This window comes from Pyrgilauda ruficollis, unplaced genomic scaffold, assembly GCF_017590135.1.
Source record: "Pyrgilauda ruficollis isolate IOZ18807 unplaced genomic scaffold, ASM1759013v1 scaffold11, whole genome shotgun sequence".
Classification (NCBI taxonomy): Eukaryota; Metazoa; Chordata; class Aves; order Passeriformes; family Passeridae; genus Pyrgilauda; species Pyrgilauda ruficollis.
The window spans coordinates 12,135,910-12,162,293 of NW_024509210.1; the positions used below are offsets into that span (position 1 = coordinate 12,135,910).

The window sequence follows — 26,384 nt, forward strand, 5'->3', positions numbered from 1 at the left end:
GGATGGCAGCAGTGCTATCTGAGACTCTGCCCTCTGGGCCTTTGGCTATTAATAACCGCAGGATGCCTGTGCGAGCAGCCTTCAGGAGTCAAATTCACAGCACTTTGCATCAGCACTTTGTGCTGGGCAGAGCTTCCCTGCACCCAGGCACCCTGGGAGAGTGGGGCTGCTGGACAAGCCCCCCCAGGCAGCACCCAGAGACAGGCTGGGAGGAAGGAGCACTGCTGAGCTCTGGGGCAGGTGTGTGAGCTGGTCTGAGGCTGGCACTGCAAACCTGAGGTGAGTTGACTGGGCAGCAAAGTAGTGCAGGTGCTGGAGAAGTAAAGACTGGTTTGGCTTGCAGCACCAATGACTGCTGCAAAGATCAGTGCACAAAAAGACAGAGGAATTGAACAATGGGACAGAGCTGAGGGAGAAAAGCCCTGGCTTTGTGTATGACACAGTGAGGAGAATGGGGTTTGAGGCTCCAGCAGCTTCTGGGAGAGCTGAGAGAGCAGTAGTATTGTGTAACTCTGGACCCTGTTCATAGTGAGACACTTATGCTAGACCAATTGCATGCAGTGGGTTTTTCAATCTTCAGTCCTGCTGGATTAGTAAAGAATGGGATAGACTTGTCCTCATTGCTGCTTGGGAATTAGTGTGAGGAGCACAGCTTTCTACCGTGTCTGTTCCTTTCTGCCTTGCCCCAGGAAATCCATGCTTGTGGCATACAGATGATTTCTCTGTGTTTTGTGCGTTCTAGAACCCATCAGATGGGCCATAACCTCTCACCTCTGCTGTTTCCTGGCAGCATTGTCCCTTTCCTGTCAAGCAGGGCCTGCTTCTTTTATACAGCCAAGCAGATGTCTGGCTGCTTAAAGAGAATGTGCAGCGTGTGCATCATGGCTGCACCTGCTCACACTTGCTTTGGGAATACCCCAGGATGGGCTCGTTTATGATGTGAACTACACAGGCAGCATCTCAGTAAAAGGAAAAACTTGCAAATCTGAAAGAAAAGCTAATCTAAGGAAGTATCTGCCAATGTGATTGGCACTGTTTTGCTGTGGCTGGGCTTCTTTTAACAGTTATCACAACTCCATCACATAAAATTATGTTGCAAAAGAAGTAATGGTGGAATGATACTTCAGAATACACAGGAGATAAAAATGTCTTGATCAGAAGAGAGTATACAAACTTCCAGTTACAGCTGTCTGCTTGCTAGTTTTAAAATATAACTCATAGTTCAAAGTTTTTCAGTTGTGAAATCTTAAGCAACTAAAGTACAAAGAATCACAAGGACAGAGGTGGTAGTTATTGCTGCAGCTGAAGTCAATGGGTGTTTGCCCATTTTTCTTTGTATTGTATTGCATTATATTAGGTGGGGATCTGTGCCCTGTATGCTGTTGTTTGGGCATGGACAGTGCTGAAGTGAAGGCAAGACATTTGTTCTACTTACATTATGTGTAATAACCCCCAAGAAGGACTCTCAAAAGCTGCCTGAAACGGAATTGCTGAGATTGCTCCTGATTTTCCCTGATTTTGCAGTTCAGATCTCTCATCCTATCTGGGGACAGAGATGGGGAACACTGTACCAGAAGAAATCTCCCTCTTCTCCTCTTTCCCCCTTCAAAATGGTATCAGATAAGATCAATACATAAGATACAGATGCAACTGACTTCAAAAAAATTGGGTGAACAACTTTAACAGGTTTTCCTGTGCCTTCCTCCTCCAGCCCTTCTGTAACAAACAGTAGCAGTCATAAAAGACAGAAATGCTTAGAATTTTGCTTTGTTTCTTTTTTTTTTCCTTCCAAACTTGCAGTCTGGTGACTTTCTGAATTCCCATTCTAAAAGGACTATCGAAATATCCAAACCAGAACCACACATGATGCAAAATGCTCCAAATAACCCATGGACAGACCTGAAATCTTTATCCAAAAGTATATATTACCATCTAATGATAACTGCATGTTGTTATAACATTGCATCATAGAGAAAATTTTCCAAGCGACATCCTATTACTGCAGCACAAGATGATAACAGAGTATCCCTACAGCACATGTGGATTCTGGGAGACAGCCTTGTTGCAATTAAATTGCCTCTTTTGGATGACAGTGCTATAGGTCACCTTGGCAAAGCTTCTGCTGGGATCTGCTACCATATTTTGTCAGAGTGCTGAGTCTCCAGAGAACCCCAGAATGGCCTGCTGATGATATCCTGTATGGGATGATACCTTCCACTGGCTCTGTCATGGGGAAGGGATAGAAAAGAACCTGTGTGTGAAAGGAAGGCTGTGTATCTTTTACCTGTAGATGGCAACTAAAAGAGAGGCAAGAAATACATTTCCAGTGTTTCATTCTCCATTTCCTTGTGTGTTTAGAGCAAAGCAGAGAACCCTTTGTGGGAATGCCCCTTGCAGGGACTCCTGCTCCTGTTAAAAGGAAAAAGTCCACTAAACTCATTGGGAAGCTGACACATGAAGGTAAGATATGCAAAACTGCACATGTAAGAACTGTTTGGATTTCAGCTTGAATTTCAGCCTTTAAAATTTCACACCTTATCTAACTGAACTCCCAAAGCAAGACATGCAGTGAGCATACCAGGAGGCAGAGCCACAAATTTTACTGACGCCCAGCCTTCAACCATGTCACGTTTTCTATCTTACAGCTGAAAAGTATTGCACACACTCAGGCCAAAAATCGACTGAGATTGCACTCTGAAAACTTGTATTCTCCTGCAGCATTAATTTGGATGCACACCAGTGTAAATGGACAGAAAACATGATATTTTACAGGTGTCAATATTGCAGTGCCTAGATATATTTTATATTGTTCTCTCTCTTACAACCTTTGTTTCATACTTGTTTTCTCTCTTTGTGAGAGAGCTTCTTTGATTCCAGCACTCATTAGCTGAAAAAGACAAAATCTCTTAGAGAAGTTAATAGAGCAGGAAGAATATAACCTGGAACTAACATTTTTCTTTCTACAGAATACGTGTGTACTGGATAGGGTAACTTTTAAATAAGTGTGATGTCCTTATCCTTTCTTTACTTTTGACAGCATGAGGAAGGTTTTAGAGGTTTGGAAAAGTAGTCATTTGAGGCTGTACCAAGAAATCCTGCTGCACTGACTGAGATGTTTCAGATATGACAGACACCCATGTAGCTCCACCCCTATGCAACTTCTGTCTGCAGATTTGCCTTGATAACAGTTCAGAGTAAATACCAAAGATCTATATCCAAAGTGTCATCAATGTAAAAACTTGGTTCATAGATAATGTCTTAAAATCTTAATTTAGAAGATAATCTGGGTGCTTGAAGTCACTACTGATGCTAGGAAGCAACAGAAAAAAGACATAGACCAGAGTACTTCCTAAAGTATCCCACTATACATGTTTTGTAGCTATGCCACAAGAGGTGTCCAAGCTGAACCTGGGGAAGAAGATCAGCATCCCCAGAGATGTGATGCTAGAAGAGCTTTCTCTCCTCACTAACAAAGGATCCAAGATGTTCAAATTACGTCAGCTAAGAGTGGAGAAGTTCATTTATGAGAATAACCCTGATGCCTTCACTGACAATTCTGTGGTAAGTTGAAGATTAAGACTAAAATGCTACTCCATACACTCAGGGAAAACAGGAATGGAGTGTGCCCAAGCTCTCTTCTGTTTTAATGTGTGTGGGCAGGGGGTAGGGAGGGTCTACTAGCAAAGCAGTGAAAGAAGAAAACAAAATTACATAAATACACAAGTTTTATTTCCTTTTGGCAGCAGCATTAGTCTCCTCTGGCAAATATTTGGTATTACATATACAGAAGCATGACAAAATTCAATACTGAGTGATGAAGGAAGGCTGCATGTTTGGCAAGTGTTCAGAACTCAGGGCAGGGCTAATTGGTTTTGTACCCATTCCATGTCTTCTTTGCATGATGGCAATGATCCATCCAGCTCCAGTAGACCAGTGCTATTTTTAGTCTAGGATACTTTTATGCTTTCTGCTGGACAGAGTCCTCTGCTAATATCTGCAAGTTCCACAAGTGAGCTTCCCACAAGTCTAACCTGACTCTGAAATATTTTCAGTGAATTTGCTAGAAGCCCAGTTTGTTTTCCTCTAAAACATTTTCCTTTCAGATATGGTATATACATACTGACATTAATTTTCTTTTCCCTTTCCCCTGCATTAGTACTGTTATTTAAACTCCTTTCTATAGCTAGTTGCAGGTGTAAAGTCTTTTGAAGACACCTAAACTTTTACAAATAAAAATCTATTCACATGATTATCAGAATTCAGTAAAACAAATAGAAAATGTTTAGGGTTCATATGCATTTTGATGTACCACCTCATCTTCTGATGTTCTTTAAAGTTGGTTTGATGACCAGCTTAATTTTATCCCTTTATGGCATCTATTTTCCAGTCCAAGGAAACTGAAGGAAAGCAATAAAAGTTAAGCTGAAGAAAATGTTTTGACAAACAAAAACACAATAGCTTATAGCACTCAGATGTTTTCAAAAGCAGCAGTAAGAAAATATCTGCAATTCACTTCTAGAAATGACACCTTGAAAATCAGAATGTGGAAAGATGCCTAACAAATAAAAGTTAAAATTAAACAGTAAGATTACAGATGAGGGATGACAGACCAGAGTTACAACAAGCACATCCCGTGATGTTAAATTTGGGTCAGTTTCTTCATCTCTTTGTGCTTTAGGTAGTTAATTTCTTCAGTGAATTGTCTCCTAGAAGGAATGTGAGAATGAATGCTATATTGAACTTCAGACTCCACAGATCAATATCCTAGAGAAATTCATGCTGTTTTTACAAATACTCAGCAATCTCAGAGTTCCTAAAACATGAGGGCCAAGTTCATCTGCTGTAGTGAGAAGTGAGAAAATAATACATTGATGGAATAAAAAGGCTAGAGTCCAAAGTGTCAAAAATTTGAGGGTGTCACTAAAGAATGTCCAATCAGAACAATCCAAAACAAAAAAGTTGTGACAAAATGACTCAAGACTGGACATGCATAGACCCTTCATGACTAACATTACAAATGTTGATGACAATTGCTTCTCTTTTGTTAGCAGCTTTTTCCTACTTTGTTTATTAATCTGTGCCTGACTTTCACTCCATATCCTTTCTGTAGTGGATCTCTCTTTTGTAAGAACACATCTGCTCCCAAGATCTTTCAGCATGACTGTTAAGATCCTGTGCCATGGGGAAATGTAGTTGGGGGTTAGAAAATACTCTAAAAAGCTAGGATTTTCTTTTTTGCTTTGCTGTAGGAGAACCATGGCATAGTTTCCAAGCCAGCTGGCATTCTGCTTAAAATCCTCCATGATTTGCTTACAGGTATTCTCTCCACATCCATGGAGAGACAACAGATAACAAAACTCCATGGGTCAGTGCAGGAACACTTTGGGCTGCCCTACAGCCCTCGCTTGGGGTCAGTTTAGCAGGACCAAAAGATAATTGTTACTGTTTTCTGGCTGCTTCACGAGCTCACTGCTTGCATCCACTGCCTTTGCAGGTAACTATTCTCATTGCCACAGGCAGCACGAGCGAGCAGCTTTGCTGCAGTCGGACCATTAAGAGAAGCTGAGCAATCACAGCAACTGAGTCATTGTCTCAGAGACCTGAGTGCTCTTGAGCAGGTAAAGGTCACAGATCTGTGGCCTGTTATCTTCCAAACCATCAGGACAGTGCCTGACCTTAGCACCAAATAACTCTCATCAAAAAGCCCTTTTGATTGCAGTATCTGATTTGCTTTCTTTTCTTTTCCTTTCTTGCTGGTCTATCTGCTCAAAGGCAGATGCAGAAAAGAAAGCTTAAAAAAAAGATAACTGTGTGAGGAAGATAATGGCAGAGTAAGAAGTCCTACTGCTACACCCAGTTACTTCCCTCTCCCAACTAACTTCCCATGTCCTTTGCTCCCCATCCCAAAGAAGTTCTTGTGTCTTTGAGGCTGTGGGACAAAGAAGGAATTTGAAGCTGGTGGTGTGTTTTCTGTTTTTATATCACAGATTTCTTAACTGTCTTGTCTTAAAATATTCTCAGGACACACCTAAGAAAGCAGGGCAAGGCAGGTCTGGAATGGAGTATGGACTGTTTCTTTCCCACAAAAGAAGTTTACAAGCAAGATAATGTAATATAAAAACACACAAAGAGAAAGGTTATTAAAAATAAATCCAAACCATATAAGGGGTTCCAGAATAGCCTGTGCTGTAGCCATAAACCTTCCACACAAGGGAGACGATCTCAGCAGTCATATGTCATTGACCCACCCTTCTGCTTCTCTCCTCCAGCCAAAAATCCACACTGGACAATCAGATCACTCTCCTTACTTGTAGCAGAGGAAACGTATATACTGTGTGCACATGAATGTCAGACTGCTCCATGAAAAAGTGAAAACCTGACACTCTGTCACTGCTGCAGCTCTACCCATCCAGTTAAAGACAAATGGTAGCTAAATCCCCAGTTTAAACAAAAGGACTGACCATTCTTAACATGAGTAAAATGAAATGCACTACCTACTGTAGAGCTGTTTTCAATACTGTGACTCTCTTTGCTTGCAAATATACAGTACAAGGGGAAGGTTTTAGGGAGGGGTGAGTCTGACACCAATATCCTGCCAAATAGGGAGAATGTGGGCAACATCCTCCTTGTTTGGTGCTGCGCTGGAAAAGCTGGGCCCTCTCTAGTAAACCAGATGTAGGATTTCTTCTCCTCACCCCAGGCTGTGCCACTCATGGGAACCGTGATTCTCTCCATGTCTCAGAGGATATTTTCAACTTCATTGTGGAGCTGCAAGATAGAATTTATTACTGACTAAAGGCCATGATGAAACCCTATCTTGCTGTGTGCTCTATTACTGTATCCTCCAGCCAACTAGAGAATGAGGGAAATCACTACATTTATTTTTTAACAGTGAAACTGAAACATGGGGTAGATTAATGAGTCACCCAAAAGCACAGATAGGGTCTCAGTCTTGTCTTTGGATCTTCTAAATTCCACTTCACTGTTCAGCAGTTAATAGATAGCAGTTCACAGACCTTTCCTTCATAATGCTAAATTTGTTTGGCCCCAAACACATTAAGATCATGTGAAACAGTATTTCTTAGCCCTGCAGCCTTACTCATTATTTCCCTAACTCCTTTCAACATCCCACCTCTGCTTTTGAACCTCAGTGTAAGAGCTTGCTGTCATCAAGTGCAAACTTTCTAACTCTTGGCTGGCAAACATTAAGAGGAAACTGAAAACAAAGCCACAGTTATGTGTCTCGGATGCTGCCATTACTCTTTCTTCCAGTAAGAATCCTTAAATATGGTCCTTCTGCTAGTCAAAACCTGTGGCTTGATTTGGGTTACATGTAGGAGACCTTCCTTTTACCCCCTTCCTTTTTATGTTTTATTATCAGATCTTAAAACAATTAGGAAAGTAAATTAACCAATATCTAAATAGACAATTATGAGCAGTAGTACCTCAGAAACCACATTGACCCACAACCAAAACCCCCACCTTGGTGCTTTCTTACACTCATCCACAAGTTAAAATAAATGCAGTTTCCAGTCATGGCAGAGCTTGTATGAAAACAAACTAAAATGTGTTGGCAATTTCCGCTGGACTTCAGGTCAAGAGGTCTCTTTTAAGCTGATACCAACTGTGAAACAAAATCTAAGAAGTCTAAAGAATTGGATTACTGCTCTTCTGGATAATGGCAGGAGTTACTCAGTACTCTTTTCAGTGCTGGACAAGAACTCAGAGCAGGAAGAAGTAGCAGGAAGAAAATGGAAGTGATTATGTTACAAACCAAAAGTGATGCTTCACAGCAGACAGCAGTACACCACCAACCTGCCTCAGAGATCTTACATGATGAATAGCCAGGCATGATACAGTCTGAAGGAAAACAACGATGGAGAAAGGTTATCATGCAGCTGCTTGGTTTATTACACAGCATGCAGTGCTGGCTCTGTATGACCCTTAATGTACCTAGATGAATGTCATTCCAGATCAGTGGAGGTAAGGTTAAAGGGGAAATGTTAGGAAAATATTTTTTTCTAGTTCTGTTCTGCATGGACTGTTAAGCTTCTTGAACAAACATTACAGGATAATTGCAGGCTAAGATACAATTCTCAGGTTATGAACTAAGTGGAGCAAGCTGAGTGAGATTGTAACTTTATCAAATGAGCCTTGCTGCACTGGAGCTGGATTGGTGCAGAAGACCTAGAGGCCCCACTATACCCAAAGCTGTGTAAGAGTGAACATGGAGGCCAATGCATTCTTATTCAAGAAGTGACTGGTGTGGAAAAAGCAGAGTAACAGAAAAAAAGAGCCTTTTATTTTCCACAACAATTTTTTGGAGCACTGTGAGAAAACTCTGGACCAAAATTCTGAAACACAATTTCTCTCATCCACGAAGAAAATGTGGCAAAGATGATATAAAATATACAAATAAGATATATCTAATTTTGGGTAGCATTAGATAAAAATTCCTGTTATTTAGATGGGTAAATTCAGGCACAGAGGCAAAAAGTATTTTGTCTAAGATTACACAGCAAGTCAGAAATGGAACTGGAAATAGAAAGCAGAGGCTCAATCTACTGTTCCTCTCAGGGTAGCAAGTTTAAAAAAAATATAAGATGCTTCTACAGCTTCTTATTTTCACCCTTTTTTAAAAAATGAGTCATAGGTTTAAGGCTATGCAATTCCAAATGAAGGACTGAGGCCCACGCTTTGATAAAAACAGCAGGCAGTCTCTGAGACTCTCCAAGTGTCTGAATTTTAAATCTCCCATCCAACCATTAAGGAGCATTTGAGTGGCTGCCACGGAGACGATGCAGTCCAGTAACTTCAGAAGTGTTAGTAACTACATAGGCATCAAACATTTGGGGAGCTCTTTATCAGTGAGGTGGAAATAGAAACACATTTGGTGGCCTCAATCATTTTCCTTAGGGCACAGCAAGGAGCTGAAGGGGAGCACACAGTGTCTCTCCTGGGGACTGCCTGCAGTGACGTCAGGGTTTGAGATACATAGAGATCTCAGCTCCATTAGTTGGATCATCTTTCATTATCTAGTTTTTATTAGGCACATGCTCTAGAGAATTCAGAATTTGTCCATCTAAGCACTCAGCCGGGAAGAGCAGGCACTTGCTAGCACTAATGATTTCAAAGACATGAGCCCAATTTGTTTAGCCAACCCAGGGGACCCATCACATGAACTTGCAACAAGTGTTCTCTTACTAGAGTGGATTTAGGGACGCCCTGGGACCGATAATATCCACTACCTCCAACAATGCACAGACAGGTTCCAGAATAGCCTTGTGATCTGTCCCCAAAGCCAACAGGAGAAGGCTGTCAGCCATCTCAGCTGGCATTCTTGGACTTCTCTCCTGGAACTCCCACCAACACAGTCAATCAATACTAACTGAGAGGCTGGTTTTATGATGTGAATATGCATACATGTAGAAGTTCCACATGCTGTTATCAGTGGCCCAAGTCATGCATTCTCCTCAAGTGTGAGCTCCAAAACTCTAAAACTCCACTCTAAAACTTTGACCAGAGATGTGCTCCAAGTACTGGAGACAAAGCTGTACCTATGCAGCTTTGACTGTGTTGAGACTCCTGCTTGAGGCTGTCATTCCTGAGCTTCACTGTCTTGTAAAATCTTTCAAAAAGATTATTTTCCCTTTGCTTCATGTTAATTTAAGCTAAGACAAACAATTGTAGTGACCAAAACTAAAGAAAATTATATTTTTGTTCTAGCAGGTGAGTAAACTGGGGTGTTGCATGGAAAATATGTCTTTCCTATCTGCTTTTGGCAGATCAGATGTTTTCTCAGCAGGCCCATGAAGAATGATGAACTAGCTTAAGGCAAATCAAACTAATTTAATTTGCAGCTAAGTAAGATTTAGGAGTGGCTTTCCTGATACAGACCTTCTGTTCCAGAGAAACTTCATTCCTACTTAGCGATAATACTGCAATTTAAAATAACACCAGATGACAATGATGCTGCTCCCTAGTCACATCAAATACTGCTGTGAGCAGAAACAGAACAGTCCATTTTACTGCAGCTCATGCTATGCTGATGCTTTGTGACTTTTTTTGCTCTTGCAGGAGAGGCATGTAAGTAACCACAGGAAAGGAGACATAAGCATTTAATTCTCAGAAAGGGCACACAGCATGGGTGAAACTTGAAGGAAAACAGATACAAGTTCTGTTTTGAAAGTAGTGAGCAAATCAGTAGAAGCATTGCCTTGCATATATATTAACATTATGAAAATAACCTCATTCTGACCCATAACTCTCAAAATACCCTTTTTCAGTTTGCCTTTTTACAGCTACATAGCTGCCACGCATAATTGAGCAGATTGCCCAGTTAGCTCCTGTGTACAGCTTAATGCTCACAATCCTCTCCCCTCTCAGTGCTTCCTGACATTCACGGGAACATTATCTCCTGTGTTCCTAAAAAGGGAATTCCCTGCAGCTAGGAGAAGGACAGACAGTCCCTAAAGGCCCTGGGGGCACTAGCTCTGCCACTTCAGCCTGCAGCTGGCTGCCTGCCTGGGTTGCAGCCTGGTGACCTGCTGTGAAACCCTGGACACTGTTGTGGGAGACACAGGGAGCAGAGGGTTTGCTAATTCTGCCTTGAGCCTTGTGGGGTTTTCACTTCTTGACTATTTTTAGCTGACTGAACAGCTGGCCTTGGAAGCCTGTTTACAGCCTGGAAAGCTTCTTTTTGCTAAACTGTGCTAGGTGTAAGAGCCCTGAGAAAGCCTTAACCCTTTGAGAGCCATCTCTCAGGCTGCCTGAGATTAATTTATACAGGTAGACTCGCAGTATGAGTAACCAGAGATTCATTCAGTTCATTCATGTGTATTTGTTGCATCTTTGTGCATCTAATAGCCAATCTCCTAGTCCAACAGGAAAGACTATATGTGATATGTAACCCAGGTTACTTGTATCATATAGCTGTGTGGGCTGCACTACACAAGAGATACATTTAAAGTCTGATAGGAGTCAAGTTTTGATGTCACTTATGAACAATATGTGAAACATTTTTCTAAACATACTGTATCAGTTTGTATTCCACACAAGCATTTATGAAAGTTTTCATGTGCAAAGACAGGATATTGTGCCAAAATGTACACCATGAAGTCAATAAATCCTGCATAAATTGTTTGCTCTTTTACTGCATACTGCAGAGATTGTGCCTTCTAGCCTGACCAAGGAAGAGTGAATGGTCTGCAAATAAGACCAACCTAATTTTATTGATGGATACAACTTTCTTTCTTTCTTTCTTACCCTGTCACTGGTTAGATTTGGTTTGGTAATTCACATACTGCTACAAACAAAATTCTTCCTTTTTGTCATTTCCTTCTTGTGGTCTCCAAAAAGTATTTTCTGTTTTCCCAGGCTGCTATTTCTTCAGTTTTTCTCAACATGTAAATACTCCTCCCCATGCAGACTTTCATACATACAGAAAACAGGCAAAAAGGCAGGTATCTCCCTGGCTTTTGTGTTGTCACAGATACCTTGCTGTTCTGGTGGCCTGTAACACTTAATTCCCACACTATAATTGAGCTGGGGTTATGTTAACTTTGACATGAAAACACTTTCTTGCCCAGCTTGCTTTCCCACAGGTTAGCAATGTTATCTCTGTTTGGACTTCTACCTGCTCTGGCAAAAGCTAAATTTCCTTTCCCCTCCTCCTCTATTTCATAGCCATCATTGTTGGGGACAACAACACCCTGATCACATAAAATGACTATGAAGTAAATGTGCTTCCATTGCCACTTCTGCTGTTCCACAGCTGCTGCTATACTGAATAAAGGGAATAACTCACATGAAGTTCTGCCACTGGCTTTGTAACAGAGACACAGAACTGGTCAGATCCCAGAGACTCAGGAGTTCACATTCTGGGACCCAGCCCTACAAACACGAATACACCATGTCCTGTAACAGAGATTCAACCACACTCTTTTCTCCTCCTCTAGGATCACTTTCAGAAGTTCATCCCACCAGGAGGGAGTTATGGGGAAGATGGTCATGGCTATGCCCATGGGCGGATGGTAGGAGGAATGGCAGCTGGGCAGCACGGCTCCAGTATGCAGCAGCAGCCTGGGGTCCCTCCCAGGCCTGGAAGCAGAGGAGGTGCTGGAGATGGTGAAGGGGAGCATGCAGGGAAATCATCTGGAAGTGGTGGAGAAGGAGGCAATGGTACTGACAAAGGCAAGTGTCTCTCTGCAAGAATAAGAAACTAAAGCTATCAGACCACATGCCAAGCCTACTCTTAAGGAAAAGCAAATTAATCTAACACCTGGATTCTTCCAAACAAAGTTCCAGTGTAATGCCTAGAAGAGTTGAACTGCTTTTAGTTTGATGGTTTTGTTTGTATGCTTCTATGTTGCTCAACCACAGGCAGGAGGCAGAAATACATTCCTTGACAGGACAACAGAATTTACAGGTAACTTATGTGCTGAGCTCTGAGGCTGGTAGAGCAGTAGGCCATTACAGCTATGTCATGACAGTGTGGCACTCCTTCCTTTCAAGGGTTTCACACAGACCAATACTGGAGAGACTGGTATTAACTCTTTAGATCAGTAGTCTGATCTGAGTATCAGACTTGAATATCTGAGCCCTGATTTCAAATCAAAGCTTCTACTGAAACAAAGAACAGTTTTTGGATAATCTCCAGAAAGGAACAGCAATATTTCTAAAAGTTATCTGGTAACCACCACTGGGCCACTGAGGCAATATCTTTATGAGTAAAAGTAGTTTTAATTCAATTTAGTCTTTGCCTGATTTTATCTTCTGTCTAGTTTGGCCAGAAATCTCTAGAAACAAGTAGCTAGTATAAGAATCAGCAGATGATATCATAAATTTAACAGTCCCTACAGGTTTTTACCAAAAAAAAAAAAAAAAAATTAAAAAAGAAATCAAATTTGCTTGGGAACCAGGAATAACTGCCTTGAGTAACCAAATGAATGACTTGTAAAATCCAAGTTTTTTCATTTATGTTCTGGAATAATGTGCATTTTATATCAAAACCAGCTTTTACATTTCCTGTGAAAAAAGCAATCTGTATAGACTCTTATAGTTTTTTTACAGGAAATTTTTCTTCATTGTTATCGTGTGTTCAGGGAGAAGGAGGATTAATATCATCCTGTAGCTTTCACTGCAGAGACAGATCCCAGCTGCTTTTATGTTTCAACTCTAGCAATCAATTTGCTGGTAAACAGCTTAGCTTAAATACTTCACAAAAAATGGGGGAACAGTTGTATTTATTTTTTTAAATGAAAATGAGATTCTTGTAAATGTCTGCAGTTCTCTGAAAGCATGGAAGCCCAGGACTTGGCATGGTTTGAAATGAGCAAGACAGACAAAGGAGGTGTGATAAAGAAGAAAGATTCAGATAATAGTGTTCATTCTTTGCCACTTACTTCATGAGGATTTGTTTTCCACACAAAATGTAGCACCAAGAAAGCACCAGAGTGTCTCTCTCCATTAATCTATTATTCTCATCTACCCTAATCAATCTAAGCAGATGTCATTGCTCAGGAGTTTTAAGGTTTATGAAGGATGAAAATATTATAAGTGTGCTACATATCAATACAAAACTTATGCTCTTACTAGCAAGGTGGTATTACACACAGCTAGGGAAGGGAAGGGAAGGGAAGGGAAGGGAAGGGAAGGGAAGGGAAATGCAGAATGAAATCCCTTGTCTAAACTCATTTGCCTAATGGAGCAGCTAGAAGCTAATCTAAAATTTCTAGCAATCAAGTGTCTGACTTTACAACAAAGTGCAGCTCTAGTCACTGATAGGATTTTAACTTCAAGTGAGATACCACATAATATTTGCAAACTGCTTTTAGCCATCCTGAGGTGATTGAGACAGACTTGTCTCTAACATCCCAGTTCAGAAGGGAAAAAAGATGAATGTCTGTTCATGTAATCACAAAGAAAATGCTGTGTCATGTCTGCTATGATCTGACAGAAAATAAAGAAAAGTAAATGAAGAAATTATTTGCATTTTTCCTCATATAAAGCTTCCCTCCTGTTAGTGGAAGAGATGATGAGGTGAGGACTGTGGTTTGTTCTGTATGAGCAACCAAAAAGAAGAATGAAAAATTCCAAATATATGTTTTAATGCAAATTCCTGGATGAGCGGCTGTTAGACTATGGTACTATCTGCTTTTGTGGGTAAGAACAGAAGTGATGTATGATCATCTTTTTAAAACAGAAATCTAACCATAAAAGCTTGTATTGATGTAGGAGTTACAGAATCTGGAAACAAAGCTGGTGCCTCAACTTCAGTAGCAGAATACAGAAGCACAATGCAGTCAGAGTGCCATCTAACTAGACTGCTGTACCTTTCTCTGTTTACAGATGGGAAGTCAGGAGGCAAAAAAGTTACTATATTTAAAACTTACATTTCCCCTTGGGAACGAGCGATGGGTATCAGCCCTGAGGACAAAAGTCAGTTCTCCACGGACTTACTGTCATACAGCCCCAAAGCTGATTTCCCCCACTACAAGTCTTTTAACCGGTAAGTCTTCTTAGATATTCAATGCAGTTTATTTAGCAAGAGAAAACACAACAATGCTGACCATAGCCCTCCTGCCTTGTGCACTGTAAACAAGTTTTAGCTGCACTTCATTTTACTTAGCATAGTCTCCAGTAGATGAAATGTTTGGAAGACTACTTTGGAAGACTACAAAGACAAAATACGTTAAGAGCTAGAGAATTTAATTCAGATTAGGCACAGAAAACCTCTGCAGTTGGATAACAGGACTTTAATCCTATTTGCCTCTCTTTCCCCATTTGACCAGGAGATGTAGCTTGTCACTGTTTTTTTATGCAACCCTTTGAAGTTCAAGAGGTCATGAAAAACACTTATGATCAGCAACCACATATTTCACAGCACTTCATATACAAATCAGAATGTTTCTGCTGTTTCTGATAAACACTGAAAGTTTTACAAATATTTCTAGGTCAGCAACAATTTTTTGTTAACCTCTCTCTACAATTTTGCCACCCACCTCCATAGCCTCAGGTCATCAGTACCAAGAACAAACCCACATCCCACTCATTTCTGCAGTAATGCAGCCTCTGCCTGCTACATGTACAGAAAACTAACCCCATGTGTAAAAGGTGTTTGGTTTGATGGAGATTGATGCAATAAGGGTGAAGGAAGTGCACAGCAGCATAGGTGTGTGTTTACATAATTTTTAGTACATGGGCAATGGATACATCTATGTTCTCATGAAGGATCTGTTGGCCAACTGTAACAGTAGCACAATTTAGAATCTTGATAACTTTGACTATTTCTTTTATAAATCCTGTTGTTTACCTATGCTCTGCTAACTCCATGCATTCCCCTATGCCAGGACTGCCATGCCTTATGGGGGTTTTGAAAAAGCAGCCAAACGGATGACCTTCAAAGTGCCTCAGTTTGATATCTGCCCTCTGCTCCCAGAATCTCTCATGATATATAATCAAAATTTCAGCAAAAGACCCTCCTTCAACAGAACCCCAATACCTTGGATGCCTTCAGGAGACTTCTCAGAGTACCAGACTGCGGTCAATGTGCCAGTGAGTGGTGAAACAGAAGAGTTGTAAATCCCCACTGCCAAGACCTTCCCTTTTTTCTCAGCCCTTTCAATATGCAAGTTGATAGTAAGGAGTGGAAAAGTGCAACTCTAGTTCTGTCAGCTTACTTTCTTTTGCCTGTAGCCAAGGAAGTCCCAAGCAGGTTCTAAACTTCTTTTCACTGTATTGTTAATCTAAATCAGACACAGTTTGAGAAAAAGGAGCTTTTTATTCACCAGTACATAAGAGGCCAAGACTAAGGAAGTGTTTTTCTGTCTAGCAATGCTACATGCTGCCTGTCTGATTGATAATAAACCTGTTTTGTCATGTGTTAACAAAAAATAAAACACCAAGATGGAAAACAGCTTTTGTGTTTTCTCCTTAAAAAGTGCTGCTGAAAGCATTTGGGGATTAGCAATAACAAAAGTTTCAATCTCACAATGAGACTATTACCCTGGGACAAAAGATCAGGGACTAATGGGGATGGTCATAAGATTTATACACATCCAGGTGGATTGGAAAAATACTGCCAAAGTGATGGGGAAGGATGATGACTTTGAGAGGAAATTAGAACATCAGAAATTAAATAGCAAGTCAGCCGGTCAGCAAAACAAACAGCTTAAAGTATTTCACTGTCACCTAAGATTCCCCAGTTCTCCAGAGTATAAACTAGGTGACAGCTTAAACAGCTTTTTGGTTATTTTTTTTCCTTCTGTTTTTTTTTACAGTGAATATAAAGTTAATAGGTTGGGAAAGCAACAGAGGCACACCCAAGTAATATGGCTTGCCCATAATGACAGAGCAAGAAAACAAATTCTTTAATAACAACAGAGCTACTTTGACATCTACCATAGTGCATTACTTATTCAAATACACACCATGAAAGTCTACTCCATTTCTTGCAGCAGTTTCTGCAATGCCACACAAATAGGAAGAAAGGCAGGTGCTGTGGAAAACCACAGAAGAATTTCTGCTCGGAGACAGGTCTGGAATTCTGTTGTGGTGCCTCAACATTTCCTCCTGTAAGCAGGGTTGAACAACTTATTCATGGGGACAGCTTCCACTGAAGTACTTTTAATTTAGGAGTTTTTCCTCCTTGTCTAGAAATTCCTGCAGCCACATATTTGATTTTTGTTCTGTTGGGATACTTATGTGGTTGGTTTTATTACACGCCTCTATAAAGCTACTGACAGGGCTACTGTGAGATCTCTTTAAAATTATGCTAATAATAAACATTGCTAAATGTTCTTTAGCAATGGCTAAAGAACATTTATTATATATCCTATCATATTATTAAGAGGTATCCATAACTCAATTCTGTGACTAAACTTAAAAATATTAAGGTGCTACTTTGACCTGGAGAACATTTCAACAAAAATGAAAAAGCTCTGTTTGAGCTCTGTTTGGAGATAAAGTTGCTGTTTTCCAATATTTTAAATCAATTTAGCTTTTCAATTGCATTGTAATTAAGGAGGATGGATTTCTTTTTCAGTTCAGAAGTACTTTAATACAAGAATCCAATCCACAATGACAAAGCTATAAATTCAGAAAGTCAGAGGAAATTTCAGAGAAAACAAGGTGACGTTAAGCAAAATATTCTCCCAATAAATAAGCCGTTTATTGCCTCCCCTTTTCTGACACAGACTTTATCCTTTTGCAATATAGAATTACATGATTTTTTTTAAAAAGTGAAATACTTTTTTTTAAAAAAGTGAATTATGCTTTTGGATAAATATGTCAGGAATATCAGAAACAAGATAGTTGTGTAGGCAGATGTCACGATCGATTTTCAGCAGCAGCTATTCCAGATCATGGGCCAGTTAAGGAATGTCAAGGTGTAGAGAGGACTGGCTGCTCTGAGAAGGGGTTGCCCCAGACAATCACAGAACAGGTCTCATGTCCACCCAAGAGACAAGAATGCAGGCCAGCACCTCAACAACATTGCTCACACAAAGGACCCCAGGACTGGGTCTGAGCTTAAAAGAGATTTCTGGGCCGTGAATGGGGTGAAGGTCCCAGATGAGGTTAGTCAGGTCAAGGAAGGGCTGCACAAGGGTGCACACAGGACAACGACAGCATGTTTGGGAATTCCAGTAGAATCACAACAACCACTTGAGTTCTGTATCCTGTATCACAGGAAAAAAGACTGAATAAAACAGGTCCTTAAACACACAGATACAGGTAAGGAAGACAAGCAGAAATAGCACAGTGCTCTCTGGTGGCGTCGTCTCAAAGCTCCTAGGTATGAGGAAAGCAGCACGATCCTGCAGGTAGCTAAAGGGCTGGGCATGTACCCAAAGCTCTGTCTGGCTCACAATTTACTGTTGGACAAGGGGTTTTGTCAACACACTCCATTAACCCAAACCACAAACGGAGATAGACGTTGCAATGTCCTTGGAATTAGTACTGCATCACTGAAAAGTATTAATAATATTCCTCTAATTCATACTTGTAAGCTGTTGCCTCAGTTTTGGTACATTTGCTTAATAAGGCACATAGCTCTTCTTTTGCCAGTGCACTTTCAATCTCAGATCCTGTCAAGCAGGATTTATGTGCTTTTGTTTCTAGTACAAAATGAAAAATACAACACTACATGTTGTAGAACAATTCAGACAACTATTGTCTTGTTGTTTACACAGCCTAAATTACATGCTAGTTTAGCCATTATGCAAAGCAACATTACAAGTGAGAGAAAAATCAGTAATCCAAATTCTGTCTCAAAAATAATTACTTTGAGTAAGGCTTTCAGCTACTGTTAATCAGGGCAGAAGTTTGTCCATAATGATCAAATATTTAAAAGGAAGTAAAAAACAGCTCCTGTTCTTTGTTTTCCTTGGGCTGTGATGTAGACTCAGGAGAATTGTCTGTGTCAGAGAAATGTTTATATTGGGAATTAGAGGATTTTATTAGATTTAATTACAGGGGATTTTCTCCCACATAGTAGAATAGCTACAGAATGGAAAGTCAGTCATCTGCTTTTAAGCAGGATCATCATAGTTAGAGATTAAAAAAGAACAAATTATTGAGCTCATCCTCTTGAAAAGGCTACAGTTCCCTCATATAGGATATACTGGATATTAAGCTTATATTCCATGGAACAACAGCTAAAAATCCATTCAACAAGGAGGGGCTCACCCTTAAAAAATGGATTGCATGGAATTTAGTGACATTCAGATCTTTCATTCAAAACAAAATGCTCTCACATTTTTAGCTATCTACACTGTCATTTCTAGTAATATTATTTTACAATTTCCAAGCTTTGATATGTTCCTCATGAAGACAAATTCTATGATAAAGAATCCAAGCCATGCTAAAAATGCATTAAAAAAATTATGCCCACTTTAATATAAAAAAAAAAGCATTAAAAAAAATCTCAGTCTTATTATCCAGAAATATGGTCTCAGATGTTTTAAAACTTTGCCTGAAGTTATAGCTAATAGCATAAATATTCGGCAAGCAGTAGCACAGTTAGCATGATTCTCTGTGTTGTGCAGAAAACCTTCCATCTGACTGCAATGTATTCCCTAATCAAAGGGAACAGTCTGACAGATCATTGACAGACCATTTAGAAGAGATGGCTTTGGCAACAGACTTACTCTGTCGGAAATAAAATCCGGGAGAGTTTCAGGCTGTTAAGAGAATATGTGCTTTGCCTTTTTGACATTTTTTTTTTTTAAATCGTACTGTGAATGCATAAAATGCATTCATTTTTCTTATTACAAGATGGCAGGCACCAGACAGCCTATGGTATTTCTGTTATGGAGCAGAGTACTTCCCTCCATGGGAAGTACAGTTTTGTGGCACAAGGCTTGAACATACACTGCACTGAGTTTTTTTTCCCCTAACTACCTTGTCTGCAAGTATGTGTTCTCTTCCTCAGAAGACTGCTACAGATGTGATCATGAAGGACTGCCCCTTGGCACAACAATGATGTCAACACCGCTCTGGCCATTTACAGGGGCCACTGCTGCCCACCAGAAGCACTCTTGATTCAGTATTGGAAGTTTTCAAGCCATCCTGCTGGCTCACAGCACACTGAGACATTTATATGCAATCTCATCTATGGCCCAATTGCAGGTTATAAACTAATTTAGAGAAGTTGCCTATTCTATCTTGCAGATGTGCCTGACCAGGGCCACAGATAACCAAGAAGAACTTGCAGGCAGACACAGCAGCAACATTGCACACATTTGGTGGAACTCTAAAGTTTCGTGAATTGAGAGTATGTGGAATTTGAAACATTATTAATGATATTAATTATAATCATGTATCTACTAGTAAAAGTCTCTTCAGTTAATGTAATTAATTAGCAGTGCCTTTATGTTGTTGCTCTCTAAGTATTTAGCACACAGTAAGCGTTATCTCTCTGATGATCATCTTCTGCTTGCAGTACAACTTACATGAAGCTTTAAGGAGTACAAGTACTTGCTCAGATATATTTTGTGTTAATTAAGACAAGCAGTAAAGGGAAGAAAACTACATAAACAACCCTGAAGCAGTGCTTTTAAAATGCAACCTAAAGTTCAGTCAGCTAATAAACAAATTCTCAAATACAAACTCTTACTTTGATTTTCAATTATGCTTTTTAGAAACATTATTTACATCAAAAATTTTAAAGCATATTGTCCAACTATTTTTAAGAAAACCTGCAGGGTTCTTTTTTGTGTGTTTATTTTGATCTTTTGATTAAGAATAAAAGAAACACAAAATGTTTTGTGCAGTTTTAGTTCTAAAAGTCTGGTTTTCATTTAAACAGAATGTGATCTGAAATACTTTCAGAGAGAACTGATACAAATAAATTTGCAGACTATGCTTTAAAAAAATTGGAGCAGAAGTTAGGTACAGCTCAAGCCAGAATGGTAACAAACATTTGCCTTTCAAAAATCCAGAGCGAACAAATAAACACACAAACTGAGATTAATTTATGGTTATAAGTTCTTCAGGTGCCAAATCAAAATAGTTATTCTTTCTGGTTCTTGTAACAGGGCTTACTGGGAACAAATATTTTCCAGAAATTCAGCAGAGACGGTGCAATTGTACTACAGAAGGCTGACAAAGGTCTCACCTCTTCCCATGCTCAGACATCATTGCTTTACTCCAGGTTCCTGCATTTGAAGCTAAGGAGAAGAAAAGCATACAAAGAGGACACGAAGAGCAGTGAAAAAGCTGGCCACTAAGCAATGCTGCACTCCTGCTCCAGAACATCCCTCTACACAAAAGGGTAAATAAGGACTCTGTGGACTCTGTGTTCTTAATGGGAGAAGTTCTGCTTTAAGCAACAATCCCATCATACGTCGTTCACTGTGGGGAAAACAAAGCGGTCCCTGGAAGGAGGGACAAACAACCAAGAAACTTTCTGCTGGGCTGCCTAAGGACACTCTATGGGCCTTGTGTCACCGGACCTCCCCTGCTCACAGATGCTACACAAATTCAATTACACTGAGGAGTGCTGCAGTCAAACCCCACAGTGCCTGGCTCAGACATGCAATTAGTTCCATATTCTATTACAAAAACAGCCATACTTTCATGGGCCTGAAGCTACCACATACTCAGGGCTTCATTATATCTACTCTTCCCCTAAATGTTCCTCTTAATTATATTTGGTCCCTAAGAGAGGCTTGAGGCCTTCCTCATTTGCTCTTTTTTCCACTATGGTTGGTTAGATTCCCAAAGCAAGAGACTGAAATGGGATGAGAAGACACAAGTAAACAAATGTTCTTCCAAATGCACAAACCTTTTTTTATTTTTAGTGGTGCGAGAGATGCCATATTAACAGCAGCATGAACACTATTGCAGACGCATATTCACAGACTCTATGCTTTGTTTGCTCTAGGCAGAGCAAACAACAGTCCCAGTTCCCCAGGTACACATCTGGTACACCACTAACAGGATACCTGAATTATCGGAAGCGGAAATTTTGGCATACATCTTTTAGATACAGAACATTATGCATCAACTCACTTCTGTTATGTAAAAATGGCCTCAACAATTAAATAGAAAGAACTTCCTGTACACTTACAGAGGTGGTGGCACTTCTCTAAGAATTGTCACAAAAGCTGTATCACTTAGATGCTGGGAACACTAGAAATAAAAGTGCAGAAAAGAAAATGTATTAGCCCTCACATCTTCATATTTCTGAATAACTACTATTGTTGTTTATCCAGGTATCACTGAGGTACCAACTGGTCATGGAAATTGTGGTCACCACAGTTATCCTCAGATTCTCTCTATATGCATGATCCTGAAGTCATAGGGAAGCATCTATTTACTTCCATGGGCTTGAAAAGCGTTTCTTGGGTGTCACCAAGATTACACCAACACCATTACACCAGAGTTAATATTACCGTAAGTCTGCACTGGTGACAGGAAAATCAGAGATTGCAATGTACGGTTGACACAGTTCAGGGAATGCGAGATTTATAGTAATTTTACATGTTGTCTAGTATTCAGAAAATCACACTACAAATTTCTAAAATATCTTACCCAATTTTCCCTCATCCTGTGATGGTCTAATTCACACCTGAAGTACGCATGGTGTTGGCCACCCCATGTCTTGGCTCTAGCTTGTCAGCTAACTCAGCTCACATGAACTACAAGCAAACTTTTGTTGGACATGACCGCCTGTTTCCTCCAGGCGCCTTTCTCAGTTCGCACTGCCCAGGCTTTGCAGCTGCCGGCAGAGCCGGTGTTCCCGGCCGGCAGTGCCGGTGTTCCCGGCAGGCAGAGCCGCACCCCGCCCCGCGCTCCCTCAGCCCTCTCGCCAGAGGAGGCGCCCGCCGCCGGCGCAGCCCGCGGCTCTCGCGGGAAGATGGCGGCTCTCGCGAGAGGCGGGCGGCGCGGCTGCCCGTAGCTATGGCAGCGGGGGATGAGCGCGCCCGGCGGGACCCGCGCGCGGGCACAGCTAGGGGCTGAAGCCGCTCCCGGAGTGCGGGGGATTGCTCTGCTCCCGTCCTGCCCCCTCAGGAGAAGCCGCGGCCAGACCCAGCTGTTCACTGGCTGCTTGACCCTGTGCCCGGATCCTCGCCGGTGGCGACCCCCGCTCTGCGCTGTGGCGCAGCCCCCGCCCGCCTCGGCCGGGCCGCAGCGGGGTCCGTGCGGGATCGGCCGGGCCCGAACCCCGGCCCGACCTCCGGCGGGACTGCGAGTGAAGGGCCCCTCTGCTCTGCACGCCCGCAGAAGAGAGAAGGAGTAGCAGGTACGAGGAAGAGAGAATGCTAGAGGCTAGAAAGGTATTTTATTTAGCGGGGGTCTTTGAAATAATAAGGGATGTTGTAGTATCTTGGTTACTAACCCAGGATGTTGTATTATCTTGGTTAATAATCCGCTGGCGTCAAAAGTTAAACTTGCTTGGGAGCTGCTGTTGCTTAGAAGAGCGTCCTCAGTATTTAATTGACTATGTTGGTCTAAGGTAGGCAAAACCATGTGCTTTTTCCCCCCCTCTTTTAAAAGAAAGCAGAAGCTCTTTGCTTTGCCAGAGTCGGATTTCTCTTGAAATCTTTCTTTGAGTAGAAGGATTATGAGTGGACATTCATGAGGATTACAGCCATAAATAGAAACCATAACAATATACACCCTCTGCTTTCGAAAAGTTGCAGGCACAATGGCTTTCTGGTCTTTCGGCTACGTGAACTTCTTGTGGGTATTGTAATGGCTGATCGTGTGTTAAAAAAAATTCAAAAAGCTTTTCAGATTTCAGAACAAATTCTGAGGGTTTTAATCATGGAAAAAAAACGCATATGAAAAAGGAGGGAAATTAGCTGTGTATTTCTCATGCAGCTTGAAAGAAAGACGTGTGTACTGAAAAAAATTTTTCTAAGCTTGTGCTAGTTTTCAGACTTGAAAAAAATTGACAACGGAAAGATTTTGTGCTGTGAGATACTTGACACTGAGTAGCAGTTTTGGAAAACAGCAGCAGCATAGATAGTCTTGTGTTTGCTTCAAGAGTGAAGGAAGGTACTGCTCTGCTGAGAACTCAGCTGTTGAGGTAACACGTCTTGAATATGACAGCTTTTAAAAATAATTAGAAAAATGTCTTGTGAGCTGGAAAATATTTGTCAGCCTGTTGAAAACTTCTCTCATTTAGGAAGTGATAGAAATAATAACAGTTTAATTAGATAGGATAGTCTGTAAGTTCTATTCCATCACCTAATAAAAACTATATCTAATCAAGCATGCTGCATATCATTCAGACTGAATTAAATAGGAGTTTTATTTTTTTTTCTCATTTGTTTCCTTCTCACCTGGTAATGTCACCTATGAAGTCTTTTGCCCCAGTGTTCTTGGGGTGCAGTGAGGAGTAAGGGTGTGCCTGATTTGTCCAGTGCAGACAAACTTACAGTTATCCCAGAGAATTTAGATGTTTTGGAGGCAGTTGTAAAACATTCTTTTACATTTCATTTCTTTCAGGCATTGCAGGTAAGAAATATGCCAGTTCTTCTCTCAATTCTGGCTTAAGTGTCTATTTTGAGACTGTAGTCACAAGTTCATTAAAAAGGATAATGGGAATTTAAATCCTTCTCTGTCTAGTCATGGAGATGTTATTAGGATTAAGCCTGCTTAGGCGAGTTTTCATGGACAGTACATAGAAGAGAAAGTGTGTTTATTTCCCATTTTGTGGAGCTTCAGAAAGTTTGTTACCTTGAGAGGCTCATTGAGTTTCAGGACTATAAACATACCTATGTAAAGAACAGTTGTGGCTGTCCAGAATCACTTTTGGTCTGACTGTGCAAATTGCAACAGATTATATTAAAAGAAAAAAACCCCTGAGATAAGGGGATGAAAGAATAATAAAAAGTCACAGCTATTGTTTGTTTTTATTTTGTTTTTTTTTTTTTAACTGCTTACCTAACTTCAGAACCAACAAGACTGTCTTATAATTAACATACCTGTTGATACCTCTAGAGCTGATTAGTATTTTCATTTTTTCTCATGCAGCCTTCTGAATACCTTATACATCCTTTAGTTTCCTGACATATGTTCCACACACATTTATTCAAACAGTTTGTTTTAATTTGTTCTCTGAAATACTTCTTGTTTGCTTTTAAATTTCTTTATTTTCTGTCAATAGTGGCTGCAGGCACATCTTATATTCTGTCACTGAAGGTCATTCCCTAGAAAAGATATGCAGTGCTTGATGGCAGAGAGGAACAGCAAAAAATGTTATTACTGACTGTCAGAGAATTTTGATTGGCTTGCTTGGATCTCTATTGGTCCTGTTAATTGCAAGTCAAGTAATAGGGAATCCCCAATCCTTAGGATGATTTTGCCTTTTTCCCTTCATCTGTAGGCAGCCCCATTCCCTAGGCTGATGCTCTGTGTGTGACACTGCTGGGAGGAGCCATCTCCTGGTGTAGTCTGGACACTTTCTAAGACAAATGACACAGTGTAGTTGGTCTCTTATTATGTCTCTTGACATACAAGTTTAGTGTGCAGTTTGTTTCTTCTCTTTTTCTGTTATGTCACTTGATGCATGGGGTTTCTTGTTCTGGGACAGGGCAAGGTTGGGTTTGGGTGCAGCTCACCAGCCACTGCCTGTGGGACACTATGGGTCTAATGTTTGGCCAGACTAGGATATGGCTTGGCTGTGCTAATCTGGTTTTATAGCAATAGTCTGTATACAGCTTGATTACTCAGCTTGCAGAACCTATGTACAGTCATTCAGCTGAGAAGTTAACCTGTTGCACCTTTCCTAAAGTTACAGCAAGTGTTTTATATCTGGAGTTATTGGAAAAGAAAGGAGAAACTTCAGTTTATCAGCACCTTAGTAAAAACCAAGGAATCTGCAAGAGGCTCTTACTTTTTTGATATTTTCCAAGATTAGTGAGTTGTATGTGTTCTGTTGTAGTCTCGATTATTAGGAGTAATATTTCATGTTCATAGAATGTAAAACTTTCAGTAGATTTTGTTGTCTAGTGCCCTAAGTTTGTGATGTAAAGGTGATCTTAAAGGTACTGCATTAAAAGTTGGTGTGTCTGTTCAGTCCTGTAGCAGTGATTGCTTAGTGAAATGGAGGACTGTGGTACCTGCTGAGTGTTTCTTGTGATTGCTCCAAAACTAGTAAGAGGCAAAGGAAAGGGCGGGATGTGGTTTTGAAGCTGAAGACCATTTTTGTTCAAATTATGAAAGCATGTGGAAAATTATGTACTGTTATGGCATAATCCGTACTTTTTCTGTCTAACATGATTTTGAAGAAATACTGTAAAAATATGACCTCTCTAGTGTTATTCATGATAACTTGTAAATAAATCCATTTCTGAATCAAAGCTGTCTTCAGGTAATAGAACACAATATTGCTGCTGCAAATGGTGTTTGAACATTTTGACTACAAATGCGTTGTAACAACATGGAAAGTAAATTTGATATTCTTTTTATAGAGTACTGTGACCATTTTCTTCAAAACCTTCAACCTTAAGAAACACACCTTTGAACAAGGTATCTGAAGAGATCTTTAAGCAAGACTGTGAAATTTCAGCTTTAAGACCTGCGTATTGGTCTCTTCTTTCTTGTCTTTATTAATGAAACCTCTGAAAGCTTTGTACTTGTACAGAGGAAATCATAATTGGGTATCTGAGAGTCAGAAGTAACTTTTATCCACAGAATGATGTATTGTGTCACTAGTGCTATAATTTGCACTGTTCCTCTGGCACTCTCCAGAGACTCTGGTCTGGAGATGGTATCTGAGGAGGAAGAGATTACTTCTCTTTGTTCATTTTTTTGTTATGTTGCTGGGGTTGTTTTCAGAGATGCAAATTGATGTTGTGAATTTTGAGTTTGATGAGAGCAGGACTGAGTCTGACAAATCAATTTGCAAAGGCCAGGGCTGTCAGATGATA

At 40.5% G+C, this 26,384-nt stretch overlaps 2 protein-coding genes across 9 annotated transcripts in view; both read left to right on the forward strand.

Annotated features, from left to right (window-relative positions):
* Positions 1-84: 84 nt before the first annotated feature.
* On the forward strand, positions 85-15,916 carry MYOZ1 (myozenin 1). 2 transcript variants are annotated; one of them, XM_041475311.1, is made up of 6 exons: positions 85-279; positions 2,359-2,460; positions 3,380-3,561; positions 11,958-12,192; positions 14,350-14,509; positions 15,351-15,916. In XM_041475311.1, exons 2-6 carry the CDS (start codon positions 2,385-2,387, stop codon positions 15,580-15,582), a joined length of 885 nt encoding a protein of 294 aa, XP_041331245.1. In that variant the 5' UTR covers positions 85-279; positions 2,359-2,384; the 3' UTR covers positions 15,583-15,916. The 2 variants fall into 2 exon arrangements, with proteins under 2 accessions (XP_041331245.1, XP_041331255.1); XM_041475321.1 differs by lacking the exon at positions 2,359-2,460 and having other exon boundaries at positions 86-279.
* A 6,452-nt stretch (positions 15,917-22,368) lies between these two features.
* Positions 22,369-26,384, forward strand: part of USP54 (ubiquitin specific peptidase 54) — a 93,511-nt gene continuing 89,495 nt past the window's right edge. For all 7 annotated transcript variants that reach the window (XR_005955662.1, XM_041473864.1, XM_041473880.1 and 4 more), the window contains exon 1: positions 22,369-22,747. The gene's annotated coding sequence lies outside the window, so the exon portion shown is untranslated. The remainder of the gene's footprint in view (positions 22,748-26,384) is intronic.